This window comes from Pristiophorus japonicus, unplaced genomic scaffold, assembly GCF_044704955.1.
Source record: "Pristiophorus japonicus isolate sPriJap1 unplaced genomic scaffold, sPriJap1.hap1 HAP1_SCAFFOLD_841, whole genome shotgun sequence".
In the NCBI taxonomy this organism is placed as follows: Eukaryota; Metazoa; Chordata; class Chondrichthyes; family Pristiophoridae; genus Pristiophorus; species Pristiophorus japonicus.
In genome coordinates, this window is record NW_027254763.1 from 114,190 (window position 1) to 133,707 (window position 19,518).

Consider the following 19,518-nt stretch of genomic DNA (forward strand, 5'->3'; position numbering starts at 1 on the left):
GCCGAAACCAGCCCAAAAAGGCAATTATTGCCACCAGGATTCCTGCGGGGCAGCACTGCCAGCCCTTAAAGGGGCTCACCCACAGGGGGGCCATATTCCCCACCTTGAAAGGAAGAAAAGGACACACTGCAATCAAAATATTGCCCGCGGGGCTGCACTAGCGATGGTAAGGGTGTGACTTGTTGCATTCCTCACTTTGCAATCAGCAGAATTTGCATTGAAGGGATATTTTTTAAGCTGCACTTACATTTGGGTTTCTTAAAGGGGAGGTGACCAGGATATTCCTTCCCCCCCCCCCCCCCCCAACCATCCCAAACTCACCCCCTGAACCAAACCCCCCCCACTCCACTGGTCTTCCATCTTCCTTTACTAAGTTTTCCAGGAATTTGAAGCTTTAATTTGGCTGCTTTCTTAGAAAGAGGGGGCAAGCTAATTTTGCCCCTCCTAGGGGGGGTTAAAGTTTGATGGGGGGGGGAGAAATCAGCCAAGGTGCACTGCCTACTCCCGCTGAAGTGTGCACATTTGGGTGGGCAGATGTCCTATGGCAAAAGGGGGGTGGTTCCCTTCGGTGATCCGCGAGGCCTCGCGCAGTCGAATAGCGCAAAGCTTTCCCCGTATGACTTGAGCTTGCGTGCGAAGGACTGGTGCTGAGGAGGAGGAGGAGGGGGACGTTGGGGGTACGGGTTGGGGATGGGGGAGAATGTCTGGTGAAGGGTTAGTCCCTGTACTGTACTGGGCCTCGGGACTACCTCTGGTGTGCTGCGCGAAGGGGTTTTATCCGGGTATGGGTGGTCGTGTGAGTGAGTGTCAGCCGCGGCTCAGTGGGCAGCAGTCTCGCAGGGAGCGCCGCACTGTTGGAGGGGCAGTGCTGAGGGAGCCCCGCACTGTCGGAGGGGCAGTGCTGAGGGAGCCCCGCACTGTCGGAGGGGCAGTACTGAGGGAGCCCCGCACTGTCGGAGGGGCAGTACTGAGGGAGTGCCGCACTGTCGGAGGGGCAGTACTGAGGGAGCGCCGCACTGTCGGAGGGACAGTACTGAGGGAGTGCCGCACTGTCGGAGGGGCGGTACTGAGGGAGCCCCGCACTGTCGGAGGGGCGGTACTGAGGGAGCGCCGCACTGTCGGAGGGGCGGTACTGAGGGAGCGCCGCACTGTCGGAGGGACGGTACTGAGGGAGCCCCGCACTGTCGGAGGGGCAGTACTGAGGGAGCCCCGCACTGTCGGAGGGGCAGTACTGAGGGAGCCCCGCACTGTCGGAGGGGCAGTACTGAGGGAGCCCCGCACTGTCGGAGGGGCAGTACTGAGGGAGCCCCGCACTGTCGGAGGGGCAGTACTGAGGGAGCGCCGCACTGTTGGAGGGGCAGTACTGAGGGAGCGCCGCACTGTCGGAGGGGCGGTACTGAGGGAGCCCCGCACTGTCGGAGGGGCAGTACTGAGGGAGCTCCACACTGTCGGAGGGGCAGTACTGAGGGAGTGCCGCACTGTCAGAGGGGCAGTACTGAGGGAGCGCCGCACTGTCGGAGGGGCAGTACTGAGGGAGTGCCGCACTGTCGGAGGGGCAGTACTGAGGGAGTGCCGCACTGTCGGAGGGGCAGTACTGAGGGAGCGCCGCACTGTCGGAGGGGCAGTACTGAGGGAGTGCCGCACTGTCGGAGGGGCAGTACTGAGGGAGTGCCGCACTGTCGGAGGGGCAGTACTGAGGGAGCGCCGCACTGTCGGAGGGGCAGTACTGAGGGAGCCCCGCACTGTCGGAGGGGCAGTACTGAGGGAGTGCCGCACTGTCGGAGGGGCAGTACTGAGGGAGTGCCGCACTGTCGGAGGGGCAGTACTGAGGGAGCCCCGCACTGTCGGAGGGGCAGTACTGAGGGAGCGCCGCACTGTCGGAGGGGCAGTACTGAGCCGGAGCTCAAGCCATACAGACCCCATGGGTCAGAGACAGCCCCAAACTTTAGCCAAGGGAACGACAGTCATACAGCATTCAAATTAATAATTTGCAGAAGCGATTGTCCCTGGCCCGATCTTTGAAGGATGCACTCGGTGACTCTGGGACCCAGTGGTGACATCTGGAACCAGAATGCAGTGCGTACTGGAATATGCTTTGTCCATTTTTTGAGTGGATTCGTATCCACTCATCTCCACAAATATTTGACCGAAAATAGTGCGGCATCTTTTGTCTCCCGGTATCCGGAGAACAAGGGCAGGGCAGTCCCCATCTGGGACGGCTTTAGTAATCTTTGCAGAGGGGCATAGGGAGGACTGAGCTGGGAAATTGACGGAGACACAGGCCCTGAAGAGGTGGCAGTTCTATTTCACAGCCCTGATTTACAGAGACCAGAAGATACCATGGCATTATCCACTTTTATCTTCGATTCATTTCTAAGCAGTATCCAGTACATCATCACAGGCAGTCCCTCGGAGTCGAGGAAGACTTGCTCCCACTCTTAACATGAGGCCTTCGGTGGCTGAACAGCCCAATACGGGGAACCACAGTCCCTGTCACAGGTGGGACAGACAGTGGTTGAGGGAAGGGGAGGGAGGGACAGATAGACGTTGAGGGAAGGGGAGGGTGGGACAGATAGACGTTGAGGGAAGGGGAGGGTGGGACAGATAGACGTTGAGGGAAGGGGAGGGTGGGACAGACAGACGTTGAGGGAAGGGGAGGGTGGGACAGACAGACGTTGAGGGAAGGGGAGGGTGGGACAGACAGACGTTGAGGGAAGGGGAGGGTGGGACAGATAGACGTTGAGGGAAGGGGAGGGTGGGACAGACAGACGTTGAGGGAAGGGGAGGGTGGGACTGGTTTGCCGCACGCTCCTTCCGCTGCCTGCGCTTGGTCTCTGCACGCTCTCGGCGACGAGACTCGAGGTGCTCAGCGCCCTCCCGGATGCACTCCCTCCACTTGGGACGGGACTGGTCTTTGGGCCCAGGGACTCCCAGGTGTCGGTGGGGATGTTGCACTTTATATCAGGGAGGGCTTTGAGGGTGGTCCCTTGTAACGTTCCCTCTGCCCACCTTTGGCCCGTTTGCCCGTGAAGGAGTTCCGAGTAGAGCGCTCGCTTTGGGGAGTCCCGTGTCTGGGGGGGGGACATGCGGACAATGTGGCCCTGCCCAGCGGAGCTGGTCGAGTGTGGTCAGTGCTTCGATGCTGGGGATGTTGGGCCTGGTCGAGGACGCTAACATTGGTGCGTCTGTCCTCCCGGGGGATTTGCAGGATCTTGCGGAGACAGCGTTGGTGGTATTTCTCCAGCGACTTGAGGTGTCTACTGTACATGGTCCATGTCTCTGAGCCACACAGGAGGGCGGGTATCACCACAGCCCTGTAGACCATGAGCTGGGGGTGAGGTACCTACTGTACATGGTCCATGTCTCTGAGCCACACAGGAGGGCGGGTATCACTACAGCCCTGTAGACCATGAGCTGGGGGTGAGATACCTACTGTACATGGTCCATGTCTCTGAGCCATACAGGAGGGCGGGTATCACTACAGCCCTGTAGACCATGAGCTGGGGGTGAGATACCTACTGTACATGGTCCGTGTCTCTGAGCCATACAGGAGGGCGGGTATCACTACAGCCCTGTAGACCATGAGCTGGGGGTGAGATACCTACTGTACATGGTCCGTGTCTCTGAGCCATACAGGAGGGCGGGTATCACTACAGCCCTGTAGACCATGAGCTGGGGGTGAGATACCTACTGTACATGGTCCGTGTCTCTGAGCCATACAGGAGGGCGGGTATCACTACAGCCCTGTAGACCATGAGCTGGGGGTGAGATAGCTACTGTACATGGTCCATGTCTCTGAGCCACACAGGAGGGCGGGGTATCACTACAGCCCTGTAGACCATGAGCTGGGGGTGAGATACCTACTGTACATGGTCCATGTCTCTGAGCCACACAGGAGGGCGGGGTATCACTACAGCCCTGTAGACCATGAGCTCGCTGGTGGATCTGAGGGGCCTGGTCTTCAAACACTCTTTTCCTCAGGCGGCCCGAAGGCTGCACTGGCGCACTGGAGGCGGTGTTGGATCTCGTCGCCAATGTCGGCCCTTGTCGATGGGAGGCTCCCGAGGTATGGGGGAAATGGTCCAGGGACACGTCACCTGAGATCTCACCTTTCCGAGTGGGAGTTCCTTGACTCCGAGGGACGGCCTGCGAAGGACTGGATGAATGAGTGGATCTTCTTAAATGGCCCTCCAGCCCAAATAATTGGCCACCCCTGCAGTGAAGCCACCTTGTAAGTGCGGAGAACGCCACGCAATGTTCGGGGACGCCAACGCAGGTTGGTCTTGCTCCACAGGTAACCATGGTGATCGAGGTGGACAGCTTCCATGGCGTGTACCTGCTGTACTGCACCAACCCCAAGTACAAGGGACGCATCTATGTTGGCTACACGGTCAATCCAGAACGGCGCATCACTCAACACAATGGCGGCAGGCACAAGGGCGGCGCCCGGAGAACCAGCGGGAGAGGACCCTGGTAATGACCCTGAGGCGAAGCGAGGGAGGGAGGGAGCGAGGGAGGGGAGCCAGGTACGCGGGAGATATGTGGGAACCCCCTAGCAGTTCCACACAGGGCAGGCCGTCGGTGGTGATATAGAGCAGGCTGGAATCTAATCGAGGGGTTCGGGGGGTTTATATATAGAATAACAGATACCCGGGAGTGAGTTACAGGCTGGAATCTAATCGAGTGGTTCGGGGGGGTTTATATATAGAATAACAGATACCCGGGAGTGAGTTACAGGCTGGAATCTAATCGAGGGGTTCGGGGGGGTTAATATATAGAATAACAGATACCCGGGAGTGAGTTACAGGCTGGAATCTAATCGAGAGGTTCGGGGGTTTATATATAGAATAACAGATACCCGGGAGTGAGTTACAGGCTGGAATCTAATCGAGGGGTTCGGGGGGGTTTATATATAGAATAACAGATACCCGGGAGTGAGTTACAGGCTGGAATCTAATCGAGAGGTTCGGGGGTTTATATATAGAATAACAGATACCCGGGAGTGAGTTACAGGCTGGAATCTAATCGAGGGGTTCGGGGGGGTTTATATATAGAATAACAGATACCCGGGAGTGAGTTACAGGTGGAATCTAATCGAGGGGTTCGGGGGGTTTATATATAGAATAACAGATACCCGGGAGTGAGTTACAGGCTGGAATCTAATCGAGGGGTTCGGGGGGTTTATATATAGAATAACAGATACCCGGGAGTGAGTTACAGGCTGGAATCTAATCGAGGGGTTCGGGGGGGTTTATATATAGAATAAGATACATGGGAGTGGGTTACAGGCTGGAATCTAATCGAGGGGTTCGGGGTGTTTATATATAGAATAACAGATACCCGGAAGTGAGTTACAGACTGGAATCTAATCGAGAGGTTCGGGGGTTTATATATAGAATAACAGATACCCGGGAGTGAGTTACAGGCTGGAATCTAATCGAGGGGTTCAGGGGTTTATATATAGAATAACAGATACCCGGGAGTGAGTTACAGGCTGGAATCTAATCGAGGGGTTCTGGGGGTTTATATATAGAATAACAGATACCCGGGAGTGAGTTACAGGCTGGAATCTAATCGAGGGGTTCAGGGGTTTATATATAGAATAACAGATACCCGGGAGTGAGTTACAGGCTGGAATCTAATCGAGGGGTTCGGGGGGTTTATATATAGAATAACAGATACCCGGGAGTGAGTTACAGGCTGGAATCTAATCGAGGGGTTCGAGGGTTTATATATAGAATAACAGATACCCGGGAGTGAGTTACAGGCTGGAATCTAATCGAGGGGTTCGGGGGGGTTTATATATAGAATAACAGATACCCGGGAGTGAGTTACAGACTGGAATCTAATCGAGGGGTTCGGGGGGGTTTATGTATAGAATAACAGATACCCGGGAGTGAGTTACAGGCTGGAATCTAATCGACGGGTTTGGGGTGTTTATATATAGAATAACACATACCCGGGAGTGAGTTACAGGCTGGAATCTAATCGAGGGGTTCGGGGGGGTTTATATATAGAATAACAGATACCCGGGAGTGAGTTACAGGCTCGAATATAATCGAGGTGTTCGGGGGTTTATATATAGAATAACAGATACCCGGGAGTGATTTACAGTCTGGAATCTAATCGAGGGGTTCGGGGGGTTTATATATAGAATAACAGATACCCGGGAGTGAGTTACAGGCTGGAATCTAATCGAGGGGTTCGGGGGGTTTATATATAGAATAACAGATACCCGGGAGTGAGTTACAGGCTGGAATCTAATCGAGGGGTTCGGGGGGGGGGTTTATATATAGAATAACAGATACCCGGGAGTGAGTTACAGGCTGGAATCTAATCGAGGGGTTCGGGGGGGTTTATATATAGAATAACAGATACCCGGGAGTGAGTTACAGGCTGGAATCTAATCGAGGGGTTCGGGGGGGTTTATATATAGAATAACAGATACCCGGGAGTGAGTTACAGGCTGGAATCTAATCGAGGGGTTCGGGGGGGGTTTATATATAGAATAACAGATACCCGGGAGCGAGTTACAGGCTGCAATCTAATCGAGGGGTTCGGGGTTTTTTTCGATAGAATAACAGATGCCCGGGAGTGAGTTACAGGCTGGAATCTAATCGGGGGGTTCGGGGTTTTATATATAGAATAACAGATACCCGGGAGTGAGTTACAGGCTCGAATCTAATCGAGGGGTTCGGGGGGGTTTATATATAGAATAACAGATACCCGGGAGTGAGTTACAGGCTCGAATATAATCGAGGTGTTCGGGGGTTTATATATAGAATAACAGATACCCGGGAGTGAGTTACAGACTGGAATCTAATCGAGGGGTTCGGGGTTTTTTTCGATAGAATAACAGATGCCCGGGAGTGAGTTACAGGCTGGAATCTAATCGGGGGGTTCGGGGGGTTTATATATAGAATAACAGATACCCGGGAGTGAGTTACAGGCTGGAATCTAATCGGGGGGTTCGGGGGGTTTATATATAGAATAACAGATGCCCGGGAGTGAGTTACAGGCTGGAATCTAATCGAGGGGTTCGGGGGTTTTTTCGATAGAATAACAGATACCCGGGAGTGAGTTACAGGCTGGAATCTAATCGAGGGGTTCGGGGGGGTTTATATATAGAATAACAGATACCCGAGAGTGAGTTACAGGCTGGAATCTAATCGAGAGGTTCGGGGGGTTTATATATAGAATAACAGATACCGGGAGTGAGTTACAGGCTGGAATCTAATCGAAGGGTTCGGGGGGTTTATATATAGAATAACAGATACCCGGGAGTGAGTTACAGGCTGGAATCTAATCGAGGGGTTCGGGGGGGTTTATATATAGAATAACAGATACCCGGGAGTGAGTTACAGGCTCGAATATAATCGAGGGGTTCGGGGGGTTTATATATAGAATAACAGATACCCGGGAGTGAGTTACAGGCTGGAATCTAATCGAGGGGTTCGGGGGTTTATATATAGAATAACAGATACCCGGGAGTGAGTTACAGGCTGGAATATAATCGAGGGGTTCGGGGGGTTTATATATAGAATAACAGATACCCGGGAGTGAGTTACAGGCTGGAATCTAATCGAGGGGTTCGGGGGTTTATATATAGAATAACAGATACCCGGGAGTGAGTTACAGGCTGGAATCTAATCGAGGTGTTCGGGGGTTTATATATAGAATAACAGATACCCGGGAGTGAGTTACAGGCTGGAATCTAATCGAGGGCTTTGGGGGGTTTATATATAGAATAACAGATACCCGGGAGTGAGTTACAGGCTGGAATCTAATCGAGGTGTTCGGGGGGTTTATATATAGAATAACAGATACCCGGGAGTGAGTTACAGGCTGAAATCTAATCGAGGGGTTCGGGGGGTTTATATATAGAATAATAGATACCCGGGAGTGAGTTACAGGCTGGAATCTAATCGAGGGGTTCGGGGGGTTTATATATAGAATAACAGATACCCGGGAGTGAGTTACAGGCTGGAATCTAATCAGGGGGTTCGGGGTTTTATATATAGAATAACAGATACCCGGGAGTGAGTTACAGACTGGAATCGAATCGAGGGGTTCGGGGGGTTTATATATAGAATAACAGATATCCGGGAGTGAGTTACAGGCTGGAATCTAATCGAGGGGTTCGGGGGGTTTATATATAGAATAACAGATACCCGGGAGTGAGTTACAGGCTGGAATCTAATCGAGGGGTTCGGGGGGGTTTATATATAGAATAACAGATACCCGGGAGTGAGTTACAGGCTGGAATCTAATCGAGGGGTTCGGGGGGGTTTATATATAGAATAACAGATACCCGGGAGTGTGTTACAGGCTGGAATCTAATCGAGGGGTTCGGGGGGTTTATATATAGAATAACAGATACCCGGGCGTGAATTACAGGCTGGAATATAATCGAGGGGTTCGGGGGGTTTATATATAGAATAACAGATACCCGGGAGTGAGTTACAGGCTGGAATCTAATCGAGGGGTTCGGGGGGTTTATATATAGAATAACAGATACCCGGGAGTGAGTTACAGACTGGAATCTAATCGAGGGGTTCAGGGGGTTTATATATAGAATAACAGATACCCGGGAGTGAGTTACAGACTGGAATCTAATCGAGGGGTTTGAGGGGTTTATATATAAAATAACAGATACCCGGGAGTGAGTTACAGACTGGAATCTAATCGAGGGGTTTGGGGGGTTTATATATAAAATAACAGATACCCGGGAGTGAGTTACAGACTGGAATCTAATCGAGGGGTTTGGGGGGTTTATATATAAAATAACAGATACCCGGGAGTGAGTTACAGACTGCAATCTAATCGAGGGGTTCGGGGTTTTTTTCGATAGAATAACAGATGCCCGGGAGTGAGTTACAGGCTGGAATCTAATCGGGGGGTTCGGGGTTTTATATATAGAATAACAGATACCCGGGAGTGAGTTACAGGCTCGAATCTAATCGAGGGGTTCGGGGGGGTTTATATATAGAATAACAGATACCCGGGAGTGAGTTACAGGCTCGAATATAATCGAGGTGTTCGGGGGTTTATATATAGAATAACAGATACCCGGGAGTGAGTTACAGACTGGAATCTAATCGAGGGGTTCGGGGTTTTTTTCGATAGAATAACAGATGCCCGGGAGTGAGTTACAGGCTGGAATCTAATCGAGGGGTTCGGGGGGTTTATATATAGAATAACAGATACCCGGGAGTGAGTTACAGGCTGGAATCTAATCAAGGGGTTCGGGGGGGTTTATATATAGAATAACAGATACCCGGGAGTGAGTTACAGGCTGGAATCTAATCGGGGGGTTCGGGGGGTTTATATATAGAATAACAGATGCCCGGGAGTGAGTTACAGGCTGGAATCTAATCGAGGGGTTCGGGGGTTTTTTCGATAGAATAACAGATACCCGGGAGTGAGTTACAGGCTGGAATCTAATCGAGGGGTTCGGGGGGGTTTATATATAGAATAACAGATACCCGAGAGTGAGTTACAGGCTGGAATCTAATCGAGAGGTTCGGGGGGTTTATATATAGAATAACAGATACCCGGGAGTGAGTTACAGGCTCGAATATAATCGAGGGGTTCGGGGGGTTTATATATAGAATAACAGATACCCGGGAGTGAGTTACAGGCTGGAATCTAATCGAGGGGTTCGGGGGTTTATATATAGAATAACAGATACCCGGGAGTGAGTTACAGGCTGGAATATAATCGAGGGGTTCGGGGGGTTTATATATAGAATAACAGATACCCGGGAGTGAGTTACAGGCTGGAATCTAATCGAGGTGTTCGGGGGTTTATATATAGAATAACAGATACCCGGGAGCGAGTTACAGGCTGGAATCTAATCGAGGGGTTCGGGGGGTTTATATATAGAATAACAGATACCCGGGAGTGAGTTACAGACTGGAATCGAATCGAGGGGTTCGGGGGGTTTATATATAGAATAACAGATATCCGGGAGTGAGTTACAGGCTGGAATCTAATCGAGGGGTTCGGGGTTTTTTTCGATAGAATAACAGATGCCCGGGAGTGAGTTACAGGCTGGAATCTAATCGGGGGGTTCGGGGGGTTTATATATAGAATAACAGATACCCGGGAGTGAGTTACAGACTGGAATCGAATCGAGGGGTTCGGGGGGTTTATATATAGAATAACAGATATCCGGGAGTGAGTTACAGGCTGGAATCTAATCGATGGGTTCGGGGGGTTTATATATAGAATAACAGATACCCGGGAGTGAGTTACAGGCTGGAATCTAATCGAGGGGTTCGGGGGGGGGTTTATATATAGAATAACAGATACCCGGGAGTGAGTTACAGGCTGGAATCTAATCGAGGGGTTCGGAGGGTTTATATATAGAATAACAGATACCCGGGAGTGAGTTACAGGCTGGAATCTAATCGAGGGGTTCGGAGTGTTTATATATAGAATAACAGATACCCGGGAGTGAGTTACAGGCTGGAATCTAATCGAGGGGTTCGGGGGGGTTTATATATAGAATAACAGATACCCGGGAGTGTGTTACAGGCTGGAATCTAATCGAGGGGTTCGGGGGGTTTATATATAGAATAACAGATACCCGGGCGTGAGTTACAGGCTGGAATATAATCGAGGGGTTCGGGGGGTTTATATATAGAATAACAGATACCCGGGAGTGAGTTACAGGCTGGAATGTAATCGAGCGGTTCGGGGGGGTTTATATATAGAATAACAGATACCCGGGAGTGAGTTACAGGCTGGAATCTAATCGAGAGGTTCGGGGGTTTATATATAGAATAACAGATACCCGGGAGTGAGTTACAGGCTGGAATATAATCGAGGGGTTCGGGGGGTTTATATATAGAATAACAGATACCCGGGAGTGAGTTACAGGCTGGAATATAATCGAGGGGTTCGGGGGGTTTATATATAGAATAACAGATATCCGGGAGTGAGTTACAGACTGGAATCTAATCGAGGGGTTCGGGGGGGTTTATGTATAGAATAACAGATACCCGGGAGTGAGTTACAGACTGGATTATAATCGAGGGGTTCGGGGGGTTTATATATAGAATAACAGATACCCGGGAGTGAGTTACAGGCTGGAATATAATCGAGGGGTTCGGGGGGTTTATATATAGAATAACAGATACCCGGGAGTGAGTTACAGGCTGGAATCTAATCGAGGGGTTCGGGGGGTTTATATATTGAATAACAGATACCTGGGAGTGAGTTACAGGCTGGGATCTAATCGAGGGGTTCGGGGGGTTTATATATAGAATAACAGATACCCGGGCGTGAGTTACAGGCTGGAATATAATCGAGGGGTTCGGGGGGTTTATATATAGAATAACAGATACCCGGGAGTGAGTTACAGGCTGGAATCTAATCGAGGGGTTCGGGGGGTTTATATATAGAATAACAGATACCCGGGAGTGAGTTACAGACTGGAATCTAATCGAGGGGTTCGGGGGGTTTATATATAGAATAACAGATACCCGGGAGTGAGTTACAGACTGGAATCTAATCGAGGGGTTTGAGGGGTTTATATATAAAATAACAGATACCCGGGAGTGAGTTACAGACTGGAATCTAATCGAGGGGTTTGGGGGGTTTATATATAAAATAACAGATACCCGGGAGTGAGTTACAGACTGGAATCTAATCGAGGGGTTTGGGGGGTTTATATATAAAATAATACATACCCGGGAGTGAGTTACAAACTGGAATCTAATCGAGGGGTTCGGGGGGGTTTATAAATAGAATAACAGATACCCGGGAGTGAGTTACAGGCTGGAATCTAATCGAGGGGTTCGGGGGGGTTTATATATAGAATAACAGATACCCGGGAGTGAGTTACAGGCTGGAATCTAATCGAGGGGTTCGCGGGGTTTATATATAGAATAACAGATACCCGGGAGTGAGTTACAGGTAACTTAAAATCTCTTTCTGTCTCTGTCTTCTAGGGACATGGTTTTAATAGTTCACGGGTTCCCCTCCGACATCGCGGCCTTAAAGGTAAGTATGTGAGCCCCCCAATTGTCTGATGTTACCCTTACACCTGTCCCCAGTGAGTCTTGACCGAATAACTTAAGAAATAGGAGCAGGAGTCGGCCATTCGGCCCCTCGAGCCTGCTCCACCATTTAATACGACCATGGCTGATCCGATCATGGACTCAGCTCCACTTCCCCGCCCGCTCCCCATAACCCTTCACTCCCTTATCGCTCAAAAATCTGTCTATCTCCACCTTAAATATATTCAATGTCCCAGCCTCCACAGCTCTCTGGGGCAGAGAATTCCACAGATTTACAACCCTCTGAGAGAAGAAATTCCTCCTCATCTCAGTTTTAAATGGGCGGCCCCTTATTCTAAGACCATGCCCCCTAGTTCTAGTCTCCCCCATCAGTGGGAACATCCTCTCTGCATCCACCTTGTCGAGCCCCCCTCATAATCTGATACGTTTCCATAAGATCACCTCTCATTCTTCTGAATTCCAATGAGTAGAGGCCCAACCTCCTCAACCTTTCTTCATAAGTCAACCCCCTCATCCCCGGAATCAACCGAGTGAACCTTCTCTGAACTGCCTCCAAAGCAAGTATATCCTTTCGTAAATACGGAGAGCAGAACTGCACGCAGTACTCCAGGTGTGGCCTCACCAATACCCTGTATAACCCTCTGTTCCCTCCTCCCTCATATCCCTGTCCAGCCTCCCCTTAAATCCATCGATACTATTCGCATCAACCCCTCCCTGTGACAGCGAGTTCCACATTCTCACCTCTCTCTGGGTAAAGACATTTCTCCTGAATTCCCCATTGGGTTTCTGGGTGACTATCTTTATTGATGGCCTCTAGTTATACTCTTCCCCACAAGTGGGAACATTCGATCTGTATCCACTCCATCAAAACCTTTCATCATTTTAAAGACCATTGTTCCGTAACCCCTCTGCCTTCACTTTCCGAGAGAAAAGATACCCAGCCTTTTCATCCTTTCCTGATATGTGTCCCCTCGCATTTCTGGTATCATCCTTGTAAATCCTCTCTGCACCCTCTCCAGTACGTCTATATCCTTTTTATAATAGGCAACTAGAACTGTGCGCAGTGCTCCAAATGTGGTCTAACCAGACCAGAACTGTGCACGGTGCTCCAAGTGTGGTCTAACCAGACCAGAACTGTGCACAGTGCTCCAAGTGTGGTCTAACCAGACCAGAACTGTGCACAGTGCCCCAAGTGTGGTCTAACCAGACCAGAACTGTGCACAGTGCTCCAAGTGTGGTCTAACCAGACCAGAACTGTGCACAGTGCTCCAAGTGTGGTCTAACCAGACCAGAACTGTGCACGGTGCTCCAAGTGTGGTCTAACCAGACCAGAACTGTGCACAGTGCTTCAAGTGTGGTCTAACCAGACCAGAACTGTGCACGGTGCTCCAAGTGTGGTCTAACCCAGACCAGAACTGTACACAGTGCTCCAAGTGTGGTCTAACCAGACCAGAACTGTGCACAGTGCTTCAAGTGTGGTCTAACCCAGACCAGAACTGTGCACAGTGCTCCAAGTGTGGTCTAACCAGACCAGAACTGTGCACGGTGCTCCAAGTGTGGTCTAACCAGACCAGAACTGTGCACGGTGCTCCAAGTATGGTCTAACCAGACCAGAACTGTGCACGGTGCTCCAAGTGTGGTCTAACCAGACCAGAACTGTGCACAGTGCTCCAAGTGTGGTCTAACCAGACCAGAACTGTACACAGTGCTCCAAGTGTGGTCTAACCAGACCAGAACTGTGCACGGTGCTCCAAGTGTGGTCTAACCAGACCAGAACTGTGCACAGTGCTCCAAGTGTGGTCTAACCAGACCAGAACTGTGCGCAGTGCTCCAAGTGTGGTCTAACCAGACCAGAACTGTGCACAGTGCTCCAAGTGTGGTCTAACCAGACCAGAACTGTGCACGGTGCTCCAAGTGTGGTCTAACCAGACCAGAATTGTGTGGATACAGGTTTAGAATAATTTCCCTACTTTTTAATTCTATCCCTGTCGAAATAAACCCAAGTGCTTAGATATTTCAATGGGATCACCGCGTTCTTCTGAACTTCAGAAAATATAACAACAACTTGGATCTATATAGCGCCTTTAATGAAGGGAATCGTCTCGAGGCGCTTCAGAGGAATGTTATGAGATTTAAAAAAACGACACTGAGCCACTTAGAAACATAGAAAATAGGTGCAGGAGTAGACCATTCGGCCCTTCTAGCCTGCACCACCATTCAATGAGTTCATGGCTGAACATGAAACTTCAGTACCCCCTTCCTGCTTTCTCACCATACCCCTTGATTCCCCGAGTCGTAAGGACTTCATCTAACTCCCTTTTTGAATATATTTAGTGAATTGGCCTCAACAACTTTCTGTGGTAGAGAATTCCACAGGTTCACCACTCTCTGGGTGAAGAAGTTTCTCCTCATCTCGGTCCTAAATGGCTTACCCCTTATCCTTAGACTGTGACTCCTGGTTCTGGACTTCCCCAACATTGGGAACATTCTTCCTGCATCTAACCTGTCCAATCCCGTCAGAATTTTAAACGTTTCTATGAGATCCCCTCTCATTCTTCTGAACTCCAGTGAATACAAGCCCAGTTGATCCAGTCTTTCTTGATAGGTCAGTCCCACCATCCCGGGAATCAGTCTGGTGAACCTTCGCTGCACTCCCTCAATAGCAAGAATGTCCTTCCTCAGGTTAGGAGACCAAAACTGTACACAATACTCCAGGTGTGGCCTCACCAAGGCCCTGTACAACTGTAGCAACACCTCCCTGCCCCTGTACTCAAATCCCCTTGCTATGAAGGCCAACATACCATTTGCCTTCTTAACCGCCTGCTGTACCTGCATGGCCAACCTTCAATGACTGATGTACCATGACACCCAGGTCTCGTTGCACCTCCCCTTTTCCTAATCTGTCACCATTCAGATAATATTCTGTCTCTCTGTTTTTACCACCAAAGTGGATAACCTCACATTTATCCACATTATACTTCATCTGCCATGCATTTGGCCACTCACCTAACCTGTCCAAGTCACCCTGCAGCCTCATAGCATCCTCCTCACAGCTCACACTGCCACCCAACTTAGTGTCATCCGCAAATTTGGAGATACTACATTTAATCCCCTCGTCTAAATCATTAATGTACAATGTAAACAGCTGGGGCCCCAGCACAGAACCTTGCGGTACCCCACGAGTCACTGCCTGCCTACCAGGAGAGTTTAGCGTAGGTGACCAAAAGCTTGGTCAAAGAGTTCGGTTTAAAGGATCATCTCGAAGGAGCCAAGAGAGATAGAGAAGTTTAGGGAGGGAGTTCCAGAGCTTGGGGCCCAGGCAACAGAAGACACGGCCACCGATGGTGGAGAGATTATAATCAGGGATGGTCAGGGGGGCAGAATTAGAGGAGTGCAGAGATCTCGGCGGTTGTGGGGCTGGAGGAGGTTACTGAGATAGGGAGGGGTGTAGAGGCTGGAGGGGGTTACAGAGATAGGGAGGGGTGTAGGGGCTGGAGGAGGTTACAGAGATAGGGAGGGGTGTAGGGGCTGGAGGAGGTTACAGAGATAGGGAGGGGTGTAGGGGCTGGAGGAGGTTACAGAGATAGGGAGGGGTGTAGGGGCTGGAGGAGGTTACAGAGATAGGGAGGGGTGTAGGGGCTGGAGGAGGTTACAGAGATAGGGAGGGGTGTAGGGGTGGAGGAGGTTACAGAGATAGGGAGGGGTGTAGGGGCTGGAGGGGGTTACAGAGATAGGGAGGGGGGCGAGGGACATGGAGGGATTTGTAAACAAGGATGAGAATTTTGAAATCGAGGCGTTGATTAACTGGAAGCCAATGTAGGTCAGTGAGCACAGGGGGTGATGGGTGAGTGGGACTGGGTGTGAGTTAGGACACGGGTCAGTGAGCACAGGGGGTGATGGGTGAGTGGGACTCGGTGCGAGTTAGGACACGGGTCAGTGAGCACAGGGGGTGATGGGTGAGTGGGACTGGGTGTGAGTTAGGACACGGGGTCAGTGAGCACAGGGGGTGATGGGTGAGCGGGACTGGGTGTGAGTTAGGACACTGGGTCAGTGAGCACAGGGGGTGATGGGTGAGTGGGACTGGGTGTGTGTTAGGACACGGGGTCAGTGAGCACAGGGGGTGATGGCTGAGCGGGACTGGGTGTGAGTTAGGACACGGGGTCAGAGAGCACAGGGGGTGATGGGTGAGTGGGACTCGGTGTGAGTTAGGACACGGGGCAGTGAGCACAGTGGGTGATGGGTGAGTGGGACTCGGTGTGAGTTAGGACACGGGGTCAGTGAGCACAGGGGGTGATGGGTGAGTGGGACTGGGTGTGTGTTAGGACACGGGGCAGCGAGCACAGGAGGTGATGGGTGAGCGGGACTGGGTGTGAGTTAGGACACGGGGCAGTGAGCACAGGGGGTGATGGGTGAGTGGGACTGGGTGTGAGTTCGGACACGGGGCAGCGAGCACAGGGGGTGATGGGTGAGTGGGACTGGGTGCGAGTTAGGACACGGGGTCAGTGAGTACAGGGGGTGATGGGTGAGTGGGACTGGGTGCGAGTTAGGACACGGGGTTAGTGAGCACAGGGGGTGATGGGTGAGTGGGACTGGGTGTGAGTTAGGACACGGGGCAGTGAGCACAGGGGGTGATGGGTGAGTGGGACTGGGTGTGAGTTAGGACACGGGTCAGTGAGCACAGGGGGTGATGGGTGAGTGGGACTCGGTGCGAGTTAGGACACGGGTCAGTGAGCACAGGGGGTGATGGGTGAGTGGGACTGGGTGTGAGTTAGGACACGGGGTCAGTGAGCACAGGGGGTGATGGGTGAGCGGGACTGGGTGTGAGTTAGGACACTGGGTCAGTGAGCACAGGGGGTGATGGGTGAGTGGGACTGGGTGTGTGTTAGGACACGGGGTCAGTGAGCACAGGGGGTGATGGCTGAGCGGGACTGGGTGTGAGTTAGGACACGGGGTCAGAGAGCACAGGGGGTGATGGGTGAGTGGGACTCGGTGTGAGTTAGGACACGGGGCAGTGAGCACAGTGGGTGATGGGTGAGTGGGACTCGGTGTGAGTTAGGACACGGGGTCAGTGAGCACAGGGGGTGATGGGTGAGTGGGACTGGGTGTGTGTTAGGACACGGGGCAGCGAGCACAGGAGGTGATGGGTGAGCGGGACTGGGTGTGAGTTAGGACACGGGGCAGTGAGCACAGGGGGTGATGGGTGAGTGGGACTGGGTGTGAGTTCGGACACGGGGCAGCGAGCACAGGGGGTGATGGGTGAGTGGGACTGGGTGCGAGTTAGGACACGGGGTCAGTGAGTACAGGGGGTGATGGGTGAGTGGGACTGGGTGCGAGTTAGGACACGGGGTTAGTGAGCACAGGGGGTGATGGGTGAGTGGGACTGGGTGTGAGTTAGGACACGGGGCAGTGAGCACAGGGGGTGATGGGTGAGTGGGACTGGGTGTGAGTTAGGACACGGGGCAGTGAGCACAGGGGGTGATGGGTGAGTGGGACTGGGTGTGAGTTAGGACACGGGGCAGTGAGCACAGGGGGTGATGGGTGAGTGGGACTGGGTGTGAGTTAGGACACGGGGTCAGTGAGCACAGGGGGTGATGGGTGAGTGGGACTGGGTGTGAGTTAGGACACTGGGCAGTGAGCACAGGGGGTGATGGGTGAGCGGGACTGGGTGTGAGTTAGGACACGGGGTCAGTGAGCACAGGGGGTGATGGGTGAGTGGGACTGGGTGTGAGTTAGGACACGGGTCAGTGAGCACAGGGGGTGATGGGTGAGTGGGACTGGGTGTGAGTTAGGACACGGGGTCAGTGAGCACAGGGGGTGATGGGTGAGTGGGACTGGGTGTGAGTTAGGACACGGGGTCAGTGAGCACAGGGGGTGATGGGTGAGTGGGACTGGGTGCGAGTTAGGACACGGGGTCAGTGAGCACAGGGGGGTGATGTGTGAGTGGGACTGGGTGTGAGTTAGGACACAGGGCAGTGAGCACAGGGGGTGATGGGTGAGTGGGACTGGGTGTGAGTTAGGACACGGGGTCAGTGAGCACAGGGGGTGATGGGTGAGTGGGACTGGGTGTGAGTTAGGACACGGGTCAGTGAGCACAGGGGGTGATGGGTGAGTGGGACTGGGTGTGAGTTAGGACACAGTGTCAGTGAGCACAGCGGGTGATGGGTGAGTGGGACTCGGTGCGAGTTAGGACACGGGGCAGTGAGCACAGGGGGTGATGGGTGAGTGGGACTGGGTGTGAGTTAGGACATGGGGCAGTGAGCACAGGGGGTGATGGGTGAGTGGGACTGGGTGCGAGTTAGGACACGGGGCAGTGAGCACAGGGGGTGATGGGTGAGCGGGACTGGGTGTGAGTTCGGACACTGGGCAGTGAGCACAGGGGGTGATGGGTGAGTGGGACTGGGTGTGAGTTAGGACACGGGGCAGTGAGCACAGGGGGTGATGGGTGAGTGGGACTGGGTGTGAGTTAGGACACTGGGCAGTGAGCACAGGGGGTGATGGGTGAGCGGGACTGGGTGTGAGTTAGGACACGGGGTCAGTGAGCACAGGGGGTGATGGGTGAGTGGGACTGGGTGTGAGTTAGGACACGGGTCAGTGAGCACAGGGGGTGATGGGTGAGTGGGACTGGGTGTGAGTTAGGACACGGGGTCAGTGAGCACAGGGGGTGATGGGTGAGTGGGACTGGGTGCGAGTTAGGACACGGGGTAAGTGAGCACAGGGGGGTGATGGGTGAGTGGGACTGGGTGTGAGTTAGGACACAGGGCAGTGAGCACAGGGGGTGATGGGTGAGTGGGACTGGGTGTGAGTTAGGACACGGGTCAGTGAGCACAGGGGGTGATGGGTGAGTGGGACTGGGTGTGAGTTAGGACACAGTGTCAGTGAGCACAGCGGGTGATGGGTGAGTGGGACTCGGTGCGAGTTAGGACACGGGGCAGTGAGCACAGGGGGTGATGGGTGAGTGGGACTGGGTGTGAGTTAGGACATGGGGCAGTGAGCACAGGGGGTGATGGGTGAGTGGGACTGGGTGCGAGTTAGGACACGGGGCAGTGAGCACAGGGGGTGATGGGTGAGCGGGACTGGGTGTGAGTTCGGACACTGGGCAGTGAGCACAGGGGGTGATGGGTGAGCGGGACTGGGTGTGAGTTAGGACACGGGGTCAGTGAGCACAGGGGGTGATGGGTGAGTGGGACTGGGTGTGAGTTAGGACACGGGGTCAGAGAGCACAGGGGGTGATGGGTGAGTGGGACTGGGTGTGAGTTAGGACACGGGGTCAGTGAGCACAGGGGGGTGATGGGTGAGTGGGACTGGGTGTGAGTTAGGACACGGGGCAGTGAGCACAGGGGGTGATGGGTGAGTGGGACTGGGTGCGAGTTAGGACACGGGTCAGTGAGCACAGGGGGTGATGGGTGAGTGGGACTGGGTGTGAGTTAGGACACGGGGACAGTGAGCACAGGGGGTGATGGGTGAGTGGGACTCGGTGTGAGTTAGGACACGG

The 19,518-nt window shown here is 52.7% G+C and overlaps 1 protein-coding gene across 1 annotated transcript in view; it reads left to right on the plus strand.

Annotated features, from left to right (window-relative positions):
- Nucleotides 1-78: 78 nt before the first annotated feature.
- slx1b (SLX1 homolog B, structure-specific endonuclease subunit) overlaps nt 79-19,518 on the plus strand; it is a 23,600-nt gene continuing 4,160 nt past the window's right edge. The window contains 3 exon segments of the mRNA XM_070874491.1: nt 79-166; nt 4,295-4,473; nt 11,958-12,009. Coding sequence (XP_070730592.1) covers nt 164-166; nt 4,295-4,473; nt 11,958-12,009 — 234 coding nt within the window. The 5' untranslated portion in view covers nt 79-163.